The sequence below is a fragment of the Blastocystis hominis genome, assembly GCF_000151665.1.
Source record: "Blastocystis hominis, Singapore isolate B (sub-type 7) whole genome shotgun sequence assembly, scaffold_3".
Classification (NCBI taxonomy): domain Eukaryota; class Bigyra; order Opalinata; family Blastocystidae; genus Blastocystis; species Blastocystis hominis.
In genome coordinates this window covers 223426-238900 of record NW_013171838.1, presented here as the reverse complement: position 1 = coordinate 238900, position 15475 = coordinate 223426, and the positions used below count along the sequence as shown (strand labels likewise).

Below are 15475 nucleotides of genomic sequence, written 5' to 3'. Positions count from 1 at the left end.
ATATCTCCATCCTGCAAGTGTATGGATACTTCCCACGAAGAAGGCAGTCATCGCGCCTCCATACGACAACGAATGATGCAAATACGCTCTCCTTGCTACAGCATAGACAGCCAAAACGCCCGAAAGCTGCGCTATCATAGAAATAGGATTTTTAGTTCGTAGCCTCTATCAACATGCGACATCGTGTAAAATGAACAAAACTCTACTATGTATCCACCCATTCCTGTCGATTCTTAGTAGTTGCGAGAAAGGTAGAGAGTCTTTACGGAGTTGCAGCGGGTATTCTGAGCTAAATGATGCATTTTGCACTTCAGAAAACGGTCCACTGCCAATTTTGAAACGATGGTTTTGAAACGGTTTTCCCTACTCCTCACTTTATTTTCGCTTTCTTTCCGTTCTCGTCATGTCCACGTACTCTTTATTGGTTTCCTCCCTCACCCTTATAGAAAAAGTGTGTTTTAATGGTGCCTTCCTCATTTCGTAGACCAGAAGAAGAAGGAGACAGGTTTGAGCATTTCCTACAAGAAGGTTCGTTTCAGATGCGAATTTGTGATTGATTTAGATGGAGAATTTCTCTGAGTGGTATTCGCAGGTCATCGTTGCTTCCGAGCTGATCGACTACTACGATGTTTCTGGATGCTACATCTTGCGACCTCTGTAGCCCCTTTCGCCACAAGACTCACATTCAGGGCTTACAACATTTGGGAGCGTATCCAAGAGTTCCTGGACGCCAAGATCAAGGCCAGCGGTGTGAAGGTAGCTTTCTGTTCAAGGCGACTCACAATCAGAACGCCTACTTCCCCATGTTCGTCTCTCGTGGTGCTCTCGAGAAGGAGAAGGAGCACGTGGAAGGCTTCGCCCCCGAAGTGGCGTGGGTGACGCGCAGCGGTTCCTCAGAGCTGCAAGAGCCGGTCGCGATTCGCCCCACCTCGGAGACCATCATGTATCCAGGTAGTTTCCCCGTTTCCCCGCTCACAAGCGTATGCTCGCTGGATCCGCGGCCACCGCGACCTGCCCCTGCGTCTGAACCAGTGGACGAACGTCGTGCGCTGGGAGTTCAAGCACCCCACGCCGTTCATCCGCACGCGCGAGTTCCTCTGGCAGGTAAAACCGTGGGATCCCTCCGACGCGTAGGAGGGCCACAGCGCGTTCGCGACGAAGGAGGAGGCGGAGAAGGAGGTGCTGGAGATCCTGGACTACTACGCGCGCGTGTACGAAGAGCTGCTGGCGGTGCCCGTGATTAAAGGCCGCAAATCGGAGAAGGAGAAGTTCGCGGGCGGCCTCTACACGACCACCGTCGAGGCCTTCATCCCCGCTAACGGCCGCGCCGTCCAGGCCGCCACGTCGCACTGCCTCGGCCAGAACTTCTCTCGGATGTTCGGCATTTCCTACGAGACCGACTCTGGCGGTGGCCGCTCCCCGCGGGACTGACCTCTAGAGCGGAAGCTGGTCTGGCAGAACAGCTGGGGCCTGACGACGCGCTCGATCGGGGTTTTGATCATGGTGCACGGCGACGACCGCGGTTTAGTGCTGCCTCCGCGCGTGGCGCCCATCCAGGCGGTCATCGTCTATTTCCACAACTCCAAGACCTCCGAGGCCGACGTCGACCGTCTCCGCCGCGCCGTAGGATCCCCGCGGCCTCCCTCTCACCTAGGCACGTGACCTCGGCGAGCGGCTGCGCGCGGCGGGGCTGCGCGTGGAGGTGGATTCCCGCGAGAACTACAACCCCGGCTGGAAGTTCGCCGACTGGGAGCAGAAGGGCGTGCCGCTGCGCATCGAGCTGGGTCCGCGCGATTTAGACGCGCAGCAGGTCGTCTTCGCGCGCCGCGACGACCTGACTCCCGCGGGGAAGCGCACGGTGGCGTGGGAGAAGATCGAGGAGGAGGCGAGGGAGGCCGTAGAGCCGCGGAGAGGCGTGAAGGGTAGCTGGAGACGATCCAGGCGGCGCTGCTGGAGAAGGCGCGGCGCGAGCGCGATTCGCACATCCGCGCGGTGAGCACGTGGGCGGAGTTCCAGGCCGCGCTCGACGGAAACATGGTGCTGGCGCCCTGGTGCGAGCGCATCGAGTGCGAGGAGGAGGTCAAGCGGAGGACGGCGCCCGACACGAAGGAGAAGAAGGCCGCCGGCGAGGCGCCCGCGCTGAGCGGGTCGGCGAAGACGCTGTGTCTGCCCTTCAACCAGGAGCATCTGCCCGAGGACGCGAAGTGCTTCTGCTGCGGAGAGAAGGCGACGGCGTTCGCGTTGTGGGGAAGATCGTACTAAGCATGGCGCTTGTTTGTTAAATACCTTTGGTCGGCAGCGAAGTTCATGAATACCGAGGCCTACGCTGAGAAGAATCTCTCCATCAAGGCGAGGAAGCGACTGGAGCTGATTCTGCAGAAGGAGATACAGTTCATCCTGCAGGTCGGTTCTTGCCATGAATTGCCGATTTGTAGGAAGCAAAAATGTATATGGAACATTGCAGACGAACCAAGCTCACAGCTGGCGATATCGAAAAGATGCTGTATATTTATAATTTTGATGTATGGAAAGGAGGATCAATGCGATCTAGAAAATATTGGGATATAAAAATCGAAGGTCCGAGATGCAAAGGTCGTTCATGCTGCTATCTGACAAATCGAATGATTCCAAAATCGTCTCCGTGAATCACATCATCGAATCTGAAGTTCCGGAGCTTCCCATGGAAACCTCGTTTAAAGTCAATTGGTTCGTCGTGGAAGGCAATCAAATCCAATATCGGAAAGAGAGTACGAATTCTTCTGGGATGCATCTACTTCCTAGTGGGAGAAGACGACGACGACTCCGATGACTCTCCCGATGTCCAGCTTCTGAGCCAATCCATCCATTCTCTCTCCTTCGAATGCGAGCTCTACCTCAAGAAGATCAAGAGCCGTCTCTACAGCTCGGAGGAGGAGAACACGGAGGTGTTCCACCAGCTCCAAACCGACGAAGGTCTCAACCAAATCTGCCCGTATCTCGTCGATTGGGTGCAATCCACCGTACTTTATTTTTCTTTCTCTCTCCTCAACAGACGCAAAAGATCATACAGCAGAAGCCCGTCCGCATGGTCGCCTACCTCCGGTACATCATCCAGCTCATCCACAGTCTGCTCCTCAACCGCCATCTCCACATCGTCAGCTACGTTTCCCTTGTTTCTCCTTTTCCACTCAGCTCCACATCCTCGTTCCCTGCATTCTCACCTGCGCTCTCGGAAAAACGCTCACCTTCTCCCCCGCGGAAGACCACTGGGAGTTACGCGCACGTGCCGCCATCGTCCTCGCCGAGCTGATTCGCCAGTACGTAAATCGTGGAAACTGGGGAACTAGATACAGTGTAACGTACCCCAAACTGCAGAATCAAGTGTTGGTCACGCTGAATCGCGTTCTCCACACGCCGAATTCCACGATTCCCAGCGTCTTCGGCGTTCTCGTCTGTTCGTGGAAACGTAGAAACTCAAGGATAGGCGTTTCGCGGATGGGGGATGCGATGATTGAGCGCATGTTGCTTCCGATCGCGCGGGAACTCAACGCGAATCTGGAGGCGGTTCTCGCGAAAAGGAAGTCGATAACCGCGGAAGTGCAGACGTATCGGTGCATCTTCGCGCTGACTGTGGGGGAAACGTGGAAACTCGAGTGTAGGAAGCGATGGGGATCGTGGGAGAAAGCGTGCAGAGGCGATTGGAAGTGGGTCGGCAGTGCGAAGAAGTGATGAATGAAGCGGAGGAAACGATGAAGAAGTTGATGGCGCCGAGGGAATTGATGTTTACGGAGGCGTTGATTCCGATGTGCTATCATCATTGGGAAGGGACGTGGGATGTTTGTGACTATGTGATTTGATGTGTTTGTTCACTTAATCATCGTCATGGCGATCCGTCAAATGTTGATGCTCGAACTCTCGGACATTGTGGGTCCTGAGAACGTGGATGATATGACAAAGTAAGGATTGTTAGGTTTTGATGAGGCAGCTATATTCTGTCTTTTCAGGATGTAAACGATATTCGAGCGGTCCTAAAAGACATTATCGGTAACGATACTGTTGCAAACAACATTGCTACCGAAATCCTCAAATCACGAGGCCAAGTGAGAAATAACTTGAAAATTTGTGATTTCATAGTACGTTGCAGAAGAGGAACGGACGACGGCAGTCAATCCAAAGAAGGATTCGCAAAGTCCCCCTCCCAACAAGGAAAAGCAATCTGTATCACTTCGTTATCTATTTTTTCACCCTACAGCCCAAGCCAAAGACCCCAACAGAACCTCCAAAGAAAGCCGCGTCCCAGACAAAGCCCTCTCCACCTCCCAAGAAGCTCGATCCCTCTGCTCCCCCCGCCGCATTCTCCTCTGCCACCCAATCAGATGTGATCCGTACCGTTCACTGCGCTCTTCATTCCCAGCCAAGCCGAAATGTCATTGCATGGGCACCATCCACCCCGTGCTCTTCAACTGCACAGAATGCGGAAATATCATCTGCACCGAGGAAGAACTCGAAGTCTGCACCTACTGCGGCGCATTCAGCAAACATTACCGATCCACACACAACGCGCAAACCGACGAATCGCTTCGCAAAGCCATCGAAAACAAGGTTCCCCGCGGTTATCTCCATTCCAAGTAGAACCGGCTCCTCCAATACGACCGCGAGAACACGGCGCGCTCGCAAGTGTTCGACGATCAGCAGGATTATTTCGACCTCAATGACCGCTGGACCGGCAAGAAAACCGCGGGAGACGCCTACAAAATGGTGTACCAGCAGCGATCGCAGGTGGATTCCCGCGGTTCTTGGTGATTCGTAGCAGCCAATCGCGATCTCGTTCGATTTCGCGGGGAGAAGAGTGGTGGTCGACGAGCGACGCGGTCACGGCAGAATCTGGGAGTGATCCGTAGTGGAGCAGCCGAAGCGAAAAGCGGCGGCAGAAGTGGAGGAAACGCCCGTGCAGAGCGCCAACACGTCGGGCTATTATTTGGGTCCGCAGAGAAACGGGGAAACGGCGAAACCGCAGAAGGGGCGAGTGGTGTCGACGGAGCACGTGTACCACAATTCGACGCTGGAGGGAAAGGCGAACGAAGTGTACGAAGTGGGTAGCGAGGGAAGGGAGGTAAATGGGTAGTTGATATCGAAAAAGCTGCAGAGAGGACTGAAGCTGAGCGAGGTGCGCGTGAAGGACGGGAAGAAGAACATGCATATATCGAAGAATTGGAAGAAGGACGAGGGGTTGGATACGGAGATGTATTATTGGAGTGTTTGTTGGAAAAGAAAGAAGGGGAGTGGTGTAGTCTTATGTGAAAGATTATTAGGAATCGAGTGTAGATTAATTGTGGGTTTGAATTTGCTTCCAGAATCAATTGGAGACTATCTTTTCATCATATAGAACAAAAGGAAAAGGAGTTTGAACACTCATATCCTCACATTTGTTGAAACTCAACAAGGAATCACACATTCATTTTGGTTAGAATCAAGTCCATGTTCCAAATCACAATTCGACCGTCCAATCCACACGTTGAAATCTCCTTCACTTTCTGCTGATTCGATTCTCGCGACTTCTCCCGGATTTCCAAAATCATATTGCGATGCGGACCTGAACTTGTGCTTCCCTGATCCATGCTCGTGGAGTTCCGCAACGAACCGCGATTCGTGTTCGATTGGAGCATCTATTGACCATTCCGAATCGAATCGAATTCTACTCGAATTCGCTCTTGGAACGAGCTCGACATGCGCGACGATCCGCTCGCGTCCGAAGCGCTCAAATCCGCGACACCCACATACTTCCTTTGCTTCACTCCGCTCTCCACGCACTTACCATTCGCCTGCTTGCTTTGCGAGCACGTGGAGATCGGAATCGAATCCTCCGGCCACCATTACATCGTCCCGAACGAACAGAAGACTTGTGAATGGCAGGCATGGGCAGGAAATCGTCTATTCATCACGCACTCCCTTCTGATTGGCTACTCGCTTGCTCATCATGTGGCCTGTGAATTCCAGAACATACACGTTGCTGCTTCGATCTACATTCAATGCGCTGCGAAGGATGCTGGATACCTGCGTAAGCGATCGCTGTGTTGGATAGATTCACCGCAATCGCCTCCACGACGTCGCACTTGTCTCCGAAAACATATCCAAACAGATCCTTCGAAGTGATATCGAACGGACAGTCTTGAATCCTACGCATGATCCCGTCACTCCTGCATGCATACGGCTGTGTGGGATCGTAGTACGTGCTCACAATGCTCATCGAACCGTCCAACGAGCCACGGCATAACAGCTGGCCTGTGCGATCCCAACAAACGCAGAAGATGCTGCCCTTCGCTTTATTCGATATGGTGGGCGTTTCCGTTCCCGATTCCTCCGTTTCTTTCTCTAGCTTCGCGTGCAGTCCGCTTGGATTCACCCACAAATTCTCGTAAGTGTTGAAAGTGCAGATGCGCACTATTGCTAAAAAAGCAAACGAATCGGCATACACTTGCGCTCGCTGGAACCGACAGCAAACGCTTTCCCATCCGGTGACCACTTGCAGCAGAGAGCCGCTCGCTTGATTTTCAACAATACCAGAGTAGGCATCCACTTTCCGTCCTCCAAGTTCCACACATACGCATTGCAATCTTCGGAGCAAGATAAAATGCGGTTATAATTCGGATCCCAGTCCAAAGCAGTAATCGGCAAGTCGTGCTACAGAGATACATTACAAAATCGAGTACCCCCGTTAATGTGTGAATTAATTTCCAATCTTCGAACTTGGAAGACGTGCAATTCGTGTAGATTTGTATCGTATTATCATTTCGAGTCGCAAGAGCGACTTCTACGAAAATAAGAAAGATATGAAGTAGACCCAACGTGTCCGATCCTTGTTCCAGCAATGACAAGAGAGTGTCTTCGCCACTTTGAATACGGTTGTTGCTTGCATATCTATTTATAAAATGCGAGTGAGAAATTAGAACCCGAATCAATAGATTGTTGGAAAGTGAAAACTACTCAGAATTTGGAAATTGCAATAATCGGGGAGATTTTGCATGTGCCCTTATCTCTCTTTCTAGCCATCTTGATGCAGGAAAAACCATCAGAAATCAACAAAGAGATCACCGCCGAGGAAAAGCAATTCACAGATCTCCTGTTTGGTGATTTGGAGGAGGTCTCGATTCCTGTATCTGATTTGGAAAGAAGTGATTGTATAGAAGCAAACAACACCGAAAGAAGATAAGCCAAAGGAGCGTGTTCCCTTATGGCACGATTCTGACGACGACGAAATTGAAATTGACATTAGTGCACAGGGAAAGAGAAAGAGAATGCGAAACGATTATGAAGAAAAGAAGATTAGTGGAACCGAGTATACCAAGCGTTTGCAAGCAAAGTAAAACGATGGATCGTTATCTGATACACAGACTCGCTCTTCCCAGTGAAGTGGAGTCTCTGTTTGAACTTTCTCCCAAAGTGGATGCGAACGATGACGTTGAGACGCTTCTCCGCACCACCAAACGCTTCATCGGGGCTTCTCGCGCTCTCCCCAGTACCCACTTAGAGATCCAGAAGCTGGCCGAGTTCGCTCTGCGTGAAGACAATGGTTCCGAGCGGCTGAAGCGCAAAAAAGTACAAAAATCCCCACTATTTTTAACATTCCTCAGGAAGCGATCCGCTCGGTGAGTTTCCACCGTTCGGAACCCCTTTTCCTCGTCTACAACGCCTCGAACTTCGTGCATCTCTACTCGCTCCAATCCGGCGCGCCGACATGCATCAAAATGCTCCACTTCGACAACTTCCTCGTCCATCAAGCTGATTGGACCAGCCGAAACACGTACGATTCCCGCGGTTCTCCCACCCAGACTCCTCCTAAGCTCCAAAAACCGCGAGTTTCTGATCTACTACGACATCGAGCGCGACAAATTCTCGCGGATCTTCAACGTCCCCGGTACTCCCGCGGTTTTCGCCTCATCCCAGGGTACCAGGAGCTGAAGCACGGGAAAATGTGCGTTTCGCCGGACGGCGTGCACGTGCTTCTGATCGGTAACGAGGGATCTTTGTTCCGCGTGGATCTGCGGAGTCGCCGCTGCGAAACGGTGCGCCAATTGGCTTCGCCGGTGTGCGACGCCAGTTTCTACGATCGAGAAACCTGTTATATCTTAACAAGTGCGAGAGAACCGCGGGGATGAGGCGTAGAGGACAGTATGATCTTCGAATTCGACGTGACGACATGCACGGTACGGCACGTGTACCGCGATAAGGACTTGTTTGGCGGGATTGTGCTGTGTGTGAACGGAAATTTCATGGCGATTGGGTGGTTCCGCGGGGATCGGGTGATTTCTAGGGACGCTACGGGCGTGCTGAGCGTGTATGAAACGCCCACGGAGCGGACGACGAAGGCGGGAGCGGAGAATTCGCGGGAAATCGTGGCGTTGAAGGCAGTGAAGAATTTGGTAACCGCGGTTTCGAGCGTGGCGATCAACAACGACAACTCGCTGCTGGTGTACGCGAGCCGAGAGAAGCAGACGCAGATCCGCGCGGTGCATCTGGGGACGCGGAGCGTGTTCACGAACTGGCCAACAAAGCGGGAAAACTTGGGAGGCGTGACGACGGTGGCGATGAGCGGAGACAATCGTGGAAACGGGGAAGAGGAGTGAGGAGTAGAGTATTTGGCGATCGGGAACAAGCAGGGGAAGGTCTTTTTATACCGTTTTAATCATTTTTATCATTGGGGTGTTTGTTCACAAAGGGAAGTTGGAGAGTGGGAGTGGAAGGGATTCTTGGAATGGGAGTAAGTTTGGTGCGATAAATATAGAAAAGGAAGCTTTGAAAGGCATATTTTGCATCTCCTCTTAGAATGGCTTCGAAGAAAAAACTGAAATGGAGCTTCAAGAGTCTACAATCAATTCTTGAATGGCTCCTTTTATCCAATAACGAAACATACAAGCAAAATACAATCCTACCTCCTCTCTTCATATCCATTCCATTCCATTATCAAACAAACACAGCATAGTACATCTTTGCACTGATATCCCCTCATTTCATCCCTTCCTCGTGAGTATGTATTGATTGGCGCAAAAACTCCACCACAGGATACACAAGAGGCACAAAAAAACTATTGTACAACTCGATCATCGTCTGCCGTTCCTCCGACGCCACTTTCAGCACCGCCGACAGATCAACTTCGAACCAGAGTCGATTCACATCCACCCACTCAATAAACGATCGAACCGACTGAAAAGGCTCCAAATAGGACGAATACACACTCAGCAGACTGTGAAATGTCACGGGGAATCCATACACGCGGCAAATCGCATAGAATGCGCAGATTACAATGTGGTCGAGGCTTAAAACGGAAAGAGCGGAGCGAATTGCGTCCATATCTGACATTAAGAGTTCATCGCGCGATTACTCAGAACATAGCGAAGCAAGGACCATGTTCGGATTGCGACTGAAGAGTCGCGGAGATTGAAGGCTCTTACGAGATAAACAATACGAGCGGAACAGAAAATATGGCAGATATTCACTACATGAGAAGACTTGGAGAGACATGAACCGATGGGTTTGTCTTGAAAAAAAGGAGGAATGGAACCGTCGATTCCTGCTAAACGAGCAACCACCTCATCACCAAATTCGTTGGAATAAATAGGACTTGAAATGAGTATGAAAATCATTAGGACTACCTGCCACAAATGACCAGGACCTGCAACTTAGGGCAGTAGATATTCACTTCCCATAAACTAGGAAATCACACGTTCATGACAAGATCACTCTTGGTTACATGCTATCATGTTTTTTGAATTACAAACGACAAGAAAGGCTATATTGCAACATCGTCTACATGCGAATCGCCACGAAACACACAACCTCATTAGCGATATAAATTCAGCATCCGTCATGTTGGAATAATCCGTCAGCGAGAGAATTTGCATCTGTCTGCAGAGCTAATTGTCACTCAGTATCTCTTCGAATACTTCGCTGACCGCTTCCCTTGTTTTTCTGCATATTGGTTCAAAGGAATAGAACAGTTCTCCTAACACTGACACACGCACATTATTATTACCCAGACTTAAGAATTTTGCAATGTTTTGTAGTACAGATGGATCTAGCTGTTCCATCTAGGGATTAGTTTTTGAGTCATGTCATGAATAGGGAAACGTGGAACTGAGGGGAAAAACACGCTATTCACAAGGATTTTGCGATCGAATCTTGGATCAAATGCTTGCTCTCACGGATTCGCACAATCAGGATCATCTTTACCCAATTGTATGCAAACATCCCATGAACAATCCCATTCCAACCCTCTCTTTTCAATTTTCCAACAAACAAGTCACTTGCTCTTCATGGTTGTCTGCTTCTCCGCATTCTCGACAATCTTCTCATCGGTCTGCATTCCCTTTCGCTTTCGAATCCCATCGATGATCTCCTTCGCCCGGTTCCTCGTTCCAAACTTCTCTCCCCATTCCTCAATCTCCTCCTCGGTCACCGGCTTCGAGAACGGGTCCTCATCCAAAATTTGCCAATGCGAAAATTGCAGTTGCGGCTGATTCACCGCTCCCGACGTCTGTTCTCGCAAATGATTGGCCAATCCGAGACTCTCCGTCACAGGCAACGAGCACGTGATAGTAAAGATATCGGTGCCTTCCCAGATGTCTTCGCTCTCGACTTCCCCGCGTCTCTGGTTGATCACCGAGTACAGTTTCCCCAGATGCTGGCTGTTGCACTGCAGAATGCACCGGTACATCGGCTCCGCGATGCGCGCCGACGCTTGCTGGAACGCCTGGTGGCACAGCGAGCGCGTCTGCGACATCACCACGCCGCTCGACAGCTGCGCGATGCGATCCCGCGCTTCCGACACGCGCAGACGCGTCTCCCGGGCCTTGGCGAGCTCCGTCGCTCCCTCCTCGGTTTCTCCAGTTTCCCCATTCTTGGAGTCCTTGGAATCGCGGGGAGGAAGGAGGGCGAAGTCCTCGAGAATGAAGAGAACGCCCCAGAGCGGCTCGCTGCAGAGCGGACCGGCCTCGCAGGCCAGCTTGAATCCGTTCACCAAACTCATGTGGAATTGGCGCAGCAGGGTTTGGGTGAGCGCCACGCCCTCCAGCCAGCCCTCCTCCTCCTCGGGAGTCGTGGGTCCATTCACTGATTGATTCGATGATTCAATTGATGATTCATTCGATTGATTCGATTGATTCGATTGATTCGATTGATTCGATTGATTCGATTGATTCGATTGATTCGATTGATTCGATTGATTCGATTGATTCGATTCATTCATTGATTCATTCATCAATCCATTCTCCTGGGCTGCCGCGCTTTTTTCTTCGTCGCGCGACTCGGCCTTTTCCTTCTCCGTCTCTTCGAAAGCCCGGCAATATTTCCTAAACTGCGAGCCGAACAGGAACGCTTCGGGGCAATCGATGCTCGGATCCACCGCCAGCACGTTCGTGTCGATCGGTTTCGGACCGAACGCCACCACGTGCTCCGCGAACGGCCGCAGCAGCGCATCCCCGCGGAACGCCTCCGCGAACTGCTCGACGAAGAGCCTCGTTTCGCTGCATCTTCATTCACATCCGTCGCCTACCCGGTCGGTTTCTCGCCGTTCACGATGTTCTGATAGATCGCCGGCTGCTTGCTCGCGCGGTACAGCAGCTCGCACAGCGCCGTCGGCAGCGGCAGCACGCGCATCTTCGCCTTGCCGCCATCATCCAAACCCTACCTTCATCCAGAACCGGCTCTGAATCGACGCGGAGGGCGGCAAACGAAGCTCTCCTCCCTCCTCCAACGCGGGCAGCAGCGCGCAGGCTTCGCGAATGTTGATAATCGGCGGAGAAACCACCAGATTCAGATCCGGCAGCCGCTTCCGAAGGTCGTTAATGATCACTTCCAGCTGCAGCTCGCCCACCGCGCTGATGATGTGCTCCCCCGTTTTCTGCGTCGTGATGTACCCCCATTTCTACCATTTCGAACACGCGGATGCTGCTGTCGTTCGCGTTCAGAATCGCCAGCTGCGACAATAACCGCGGCATGTCGCTCGCGCGCTCCGTCTCCACCGCGATCTGCACGATCGGATCGCTCTACACGGTCAGACAAATCGAGAAGACGCACCGCCAGACGAAGTGATGACAGCGATGGACATGTCGGGGTGTCGCTCAATGTCCCCATTTTCATTACCGACCCCTCCAGACCCAGTATGCCGAACACGTTCCCCGCGGGAACCTCCTCCACCGCGGTTATCTCCCGACCCATCAGCACAAACAACTGAATCGGCCCCGCGATTCGCTGCGGCTGGAGGGAATTGTTTCTACGTTTCACCCTCACGAAACGCCTACTCCATATTCGCGGGAATCACGAACAGCGGAGACGTCCGCGTGATGGTTCCGCTGAACGATCGGCACAGCGCGATTTCGTAGTCTTTCCCGCGGTCAATCGCCTCGCCGCCCTGGATGTCGATTCCCCGCATCGTGAACAGTTTGCAGATGTACACCATCAGCGGACCCGCGCGCCGACACTCCTCAAACCCCGCCCGGAACGCCGCCAGTTCGGAACACTGTTCCGGATTGTCGCGCACTAAACAAACACGAATTTCCCGCGGTTCGTACGGCGTTTCTGCGTGATCGGCTCCCAGATGCATTCAAAGCGCGTTTTCTGCGCGTCGACAGGCGACGGAAGCACCCGCACCACCGCCTCTATCCCTCACAATCGTAGAAACGTGGAAACTGAGAACGGCGCGGTAGAGAGGGAGCCAGCGTTCCATGATGGTTTTGACGAGAACCGCGGGGTCTGCGATCTTCCATTCCCGCGGGGAAAGCGAGACCTGAAGGGAGTCCAAAATAGCCTGCAAAGCCTCGTCGTTGCGCTTGTAGACGCTTTTGTAGACGCGCCAGATGGTGGAGAGGACCATCTTGACGAAAATCGGGGGTTCTTTGCTGGCGGGAGTCCAGGCGGAAACGCTCTTGGTCTTGGCGTTGTAGACGAAATCGCCCCACATGTACTTGGCCAGTTTGGCCTTGTTGATGCCCAGCACCGGCGCGTAGAGGTCGGCGAATTGGCGGAGCGAGAAGCACCAGCCTGCGGGTGAAGAAGTGGAAACGTGGAAACCGTGGACGGCGCTGGCGAAGAGAACGGTGTTGGTGAGGGGAGAGACGAAAAGCTGCTCTTCTTTCTCGCTGTCGATGACGTAGGACTGGGCGTGAGGGAGAGAGAGAGAAAGGGACGGTGGTGGAGGTGTTGCGGATCACTTCGGCGGTGTAGAGACTGCTGATCGTCGCGTTTACCTTCTCGATGATGTTGCGAATGTGGAGGTAGGCCGCCATCGGGCTTTGCTTCAGGTGCACGCACAGACGGTCGATTTTGTTGATGATGAGGATCGGACGCACGCCTTCCTGGAACGCTTGTTGCAGAACCGTCAATGTTTGGGTGCATACGCCCTCGATGGCGTCCACCACCACTAAACAGCCGTCGCAGAGACGCACTGCGGCGGAGACGTCGGAGCTGAAATCGATGTGGCCAGGGGAATCCACCAGGTTGATTAAGTAGGGGACCTGCTTCTTCGATTTCTCCCCAGTGCCCTCGTCCGTTATCACCTTTTCATCTTCGAAAAAGAGGGAGATGGAGCTTGCCTTCATAGTAATGCCTCGGTTCTGTTCTTCTTCCCTACAAATCACATATCGATGGAAGACACGTACAGACTGTCCATGTATCGCACTTCTCCGGCGAGTCGAGTGGAGATAATCCCATTCGAGCTGATCAGACCATCAGCGAGTCTAGAAATGGTGAAACCCTTGAGTACTCTACGTTGTCTTCCCGTGATCGACGTGAGCCAGGATGCAAATGTTTCTCACAAGAGTGGGATTGTTCTGCAACTTCTGAATTACAGATAAAGGGACCTTCTTCGACATTGCAGAATTACCTAAAAAGAACCCAAAAAGGGAAAAAAGTATGTGCAAACAAAGAACAAACTAATAACTCTTCTATTATTATAATTAATAATAATAATAATAATAATAATAATAATAATATAAATGATAAGACCAATTCTAAATTCTAATTCTAATTCTAATCATATCCAGCCAAGTTTATATCAAATTAACGAGCTTTTGAACTCCAAAAACAATAGCGTACGCTAGGAAATTGATAGGGACGTTATAGAAAAGCGTAGCAATCAGTAAATGAACAATGTAAGGATTACCCGCTGACCACTTGTAAGGAGGAATATTAGCAATAAAATCAGGACAAACCCAAGACACGCAGATGTTCAACTCTCTTAATTTCCCGCTCTTGTCCACGCAAGACTTCGGACTCATCAATCGGGAGAAAAAGTTCATAATGACGAATTGAACGAGTGACATCCAATAACTACTTATCGGAATTGGATCCTGTTTATAGAACAGGATAAAAATGCAGGGAAAGTACCAGAAATGATGAAGTGAGGAAACACGTTCATGCCACGGGGTACTCTTCTCAAACATCCATCCAGCTGAACCAATGGGCGACCGCTTCATACATGGTGTGAGCAGAATATCAACCCAAAACGAAATATGGGGGAAAAGCGTTAAGCACATGCACTGGCCGATTAAACTGGGAAGACCCAAAATAATACCAACACTGGTGAGCAGCATTGCCATATTGCAGTACCAATAGATTTCATAGAACCCAGCACTTCCAAAATAGTACCACCGCTCACCAAGAATGAAACACCAGTGTATTACACAGAAGCAGGCTAAGACTTTGGCAAATATGGGAAATTTCCATACTACTGGGACAGGATCGAGGTATTTATAGGAAATATATGACAGAAAGACGAAAGTAAAGCAATAAGGAATCAACTCCAACCAGTACGGACAGGGAATATCATCTCCTACCTCGCTCTTGTTTGTATTCTTCTCCAAATCTTTAGGTTCTGGTGTCTCCGACTTATTCATGAAGGGAAAAGTGAGAATGAAAGGGGGAAAAAGCCCCGAATTCTGCCAAACAGTCAACGAATTCTATTTTCGATTGGAAACAGTATCGTTTGGAACCACAAACAGAAGAGATGGAACATAAAATTATAAGGGGGCTCTCTCTATATTCTGGATAGCCTTCAAGCGTAGGTTCAATTGATAAGCGAACATCTGTACGTACAACTCTTCCTTGCTCCCGACCTTCAACACCATCAAACCTGCACTCAACCTCCTTTCAATCCCCCTACTCGCCAAATCCCTTCGATACTTGAACGGTGCATCTTCGATCACACGATGATTCAGAATATCGTTCTCAAATAATTTAACATAGTACATCATCTCATTCTTATAGCTCTTTTTCAAGATCGTGCTCACACACTACTCACATCATCATCATTTCCCTCCATCCCTACCATAAGCGCATGCAAATTAATTCTCTGCACCGTATTCTCCGCCTCCACGTCCGCCAGACTCTGATAAATGCGCAGCTGCCGTTCGGTGAGCTGCACATAGACTCCCGCCCATTTGTTAAGAAAGTTGAGTTTGCTTTGTCTCTTGCCTAAGATAAAGAAAAACGTATCTCGGAACAC

At 51.1% G+C, this 15475-nt stretch overlaps 7 protein-coding genes; 4 read left to right on the top strand and 3 right to left on the bottom strand.

Moving 5' to 3' along the window:
- Nucleotides 1-342: 342 nt before the first annotated feature.
- On the top strand, nucleotides 343-2268 carry GSBLH_T00003281001 (Prolyl-tRNA synthetase; the record flags this gene model as incomplete). XM_013041991.1 has 10 exons in its annotated part: nucleotides 343-451; nucleotides 485-528; nucleotides 563-657; nucleotides 690-756; nucleotides 789-951; nucleotides 980-1104; nucleotides 1135-1408; nucleotides 1439-1623; nucleotides 1655-1897; nucleotides 1927-2268. The coding sequence occupies 10 exons, from the start codon at nucleotides 343-345 to the stop codon at nucleotides 2260-2262; spliced, it is 1641 nt and encodes a 546-aa protein (XP_012897445.1). The 3' UTR covers nucleotides 2263-2268.
- A 39-nt stretch (nucleotides 2269-2307) lies between these two features.
- Nucleotides 2308-3289, top strand: GSBLH_T00003280001 (uncharacterized protein; the record flags this gene model as incomplete). The annotated part of the gene is made up of 5 exons (XM_013041990.1): nucleotides 2308-2403; nucleotides 2436-2522; nucleotides 2552-2747; nucleotides 2782-2999; nucleotides 3032-3289. 5 exons carry the CDS (start codon nucleotides 2308-2310, stop codon nucleotides 3287-3289), a joined length of 855 nt encoding a protein of 284 aa, XP_012897444.1.
- A 573-nt stretch (nucleotides 3290-3862) lies between these two features.
- Nucleotides 3863-5104, top strand: GSBLH_T00003279001 (uncharacterized protein; the record flags this gene model as incomplete). XM_013041989.1 has 8 exons in its annotated part: nucleotides 3863-3935; nucleotides 3965-4079; nucleotides 4114-4197; nucleotides 4232-4364; nucleotides 4394-4581; nucleotides 4612-4758; nucleotides 4790-4850; nucleotides 4881-5104. The coding sequence occupies exons 1-8, from the start codon at nucleotides 3883-3885 to the stop codon at nucleotides 5102-5104; spliced, it is 1005 nt and encodes a 334-aa protein (XP_012897443.1). The 5' UTR covers nucleotides 3863-3882.
- A 322-nt stretch (nucleotides 5105-5426) lies between these two features.
- GSBLH_T00003278001 (uncharacterized protein) lies at nucleotides 5427-6895 on the bottom strand (the record flags this gene model as incomplete). The annotated part of the gene is made up of 9 exons (XM_013041988.1): nucleotides 5427-5645; nucleotides 5679-5763; nucleotides 5795-5910; nucleotides 5944-5999; nucleotides 6034-6155; nucleotides 6189-6420; nucleotides 6453-6660; nucleotides 6690-6790; nucleotides 6826-6895. The coding sequence occupies 9 exons, from the start codon at nucleotides 6893-6895 to the stop codon at nucleotides 5427-5429; spliced, it is 1209 nt and encodes a 402-aa protein (XP_012897442.1).
- Nucleotides 6896-7033: 138 nt separating this feature from the next.
- On the top strand, nucleotides 7034-8603 carry GSBLH_T00006616001 (uncharacterized protein; the record flags this gene model as incomplete). The annotated part of the gene is made up of 7 exons (XM_013041987.1): nucleotides 7034-7132; nucleotides 7164-7339; nucleotides 7371-7575; nucleotides 7611-7780; nucleotides 7809-7894; nucleotides 7924-8112; nucleotides 8143-8603. 7 exons carry the CDS (start codon nucleotides 7034-7036, stop codon nucleotides 8601-8603), a joined length of 1386 nt encoding a protein of 461 aa, XP_012897441.1.
- Nucleotides 8604-10276: 1673 nt separating this feature from the next.
- Nucleotides 10277-12192, bottom strand: GSBLH_T00003277001 (uncharacterized protein; the record flags this gene model as incomplete). Its single annotated transcript, XM_013041986.1, has 4 exons — nucleotides 10277-11504; nucleotides 11730-11875; nucleotides 11904-12020; nucleotides 12052-12192. 4 exons carry the CDS (start codon nucleotides 12190-12192, stop codon nucleotides 10277-10279), a joined length of 1632 nt encoding a protein of 543 aa, XP_012897440.1.
- A 385-nt stretch (nucleotides 12193-12577) lies between these two features.
- GSBLH_T00003276001 (uncharacterized protein) lies at nucleotides 12578-13844 on the bottom strand (the record flags this gene model as incomplete). The annotated part of the gene is made up of 5 exons (XM_013041985.1): nucleotides 12578-13014; nucleotides 13045-13129; nucleotides 13161-13599; nucleotides 13632-13709; nucleotides 13741-13844. The coding sequence occupies 5 exons, from the start codon at nucleotides 13842-13844 to the stop codon at nucleotides 12578-12580; spliced, it is 1143 nt and encodes a 380-aa protein (XP_012897439.1).
- Between the last annotated feature and the right edge of the window lie 1631 nt (nucleotides 13845-15475).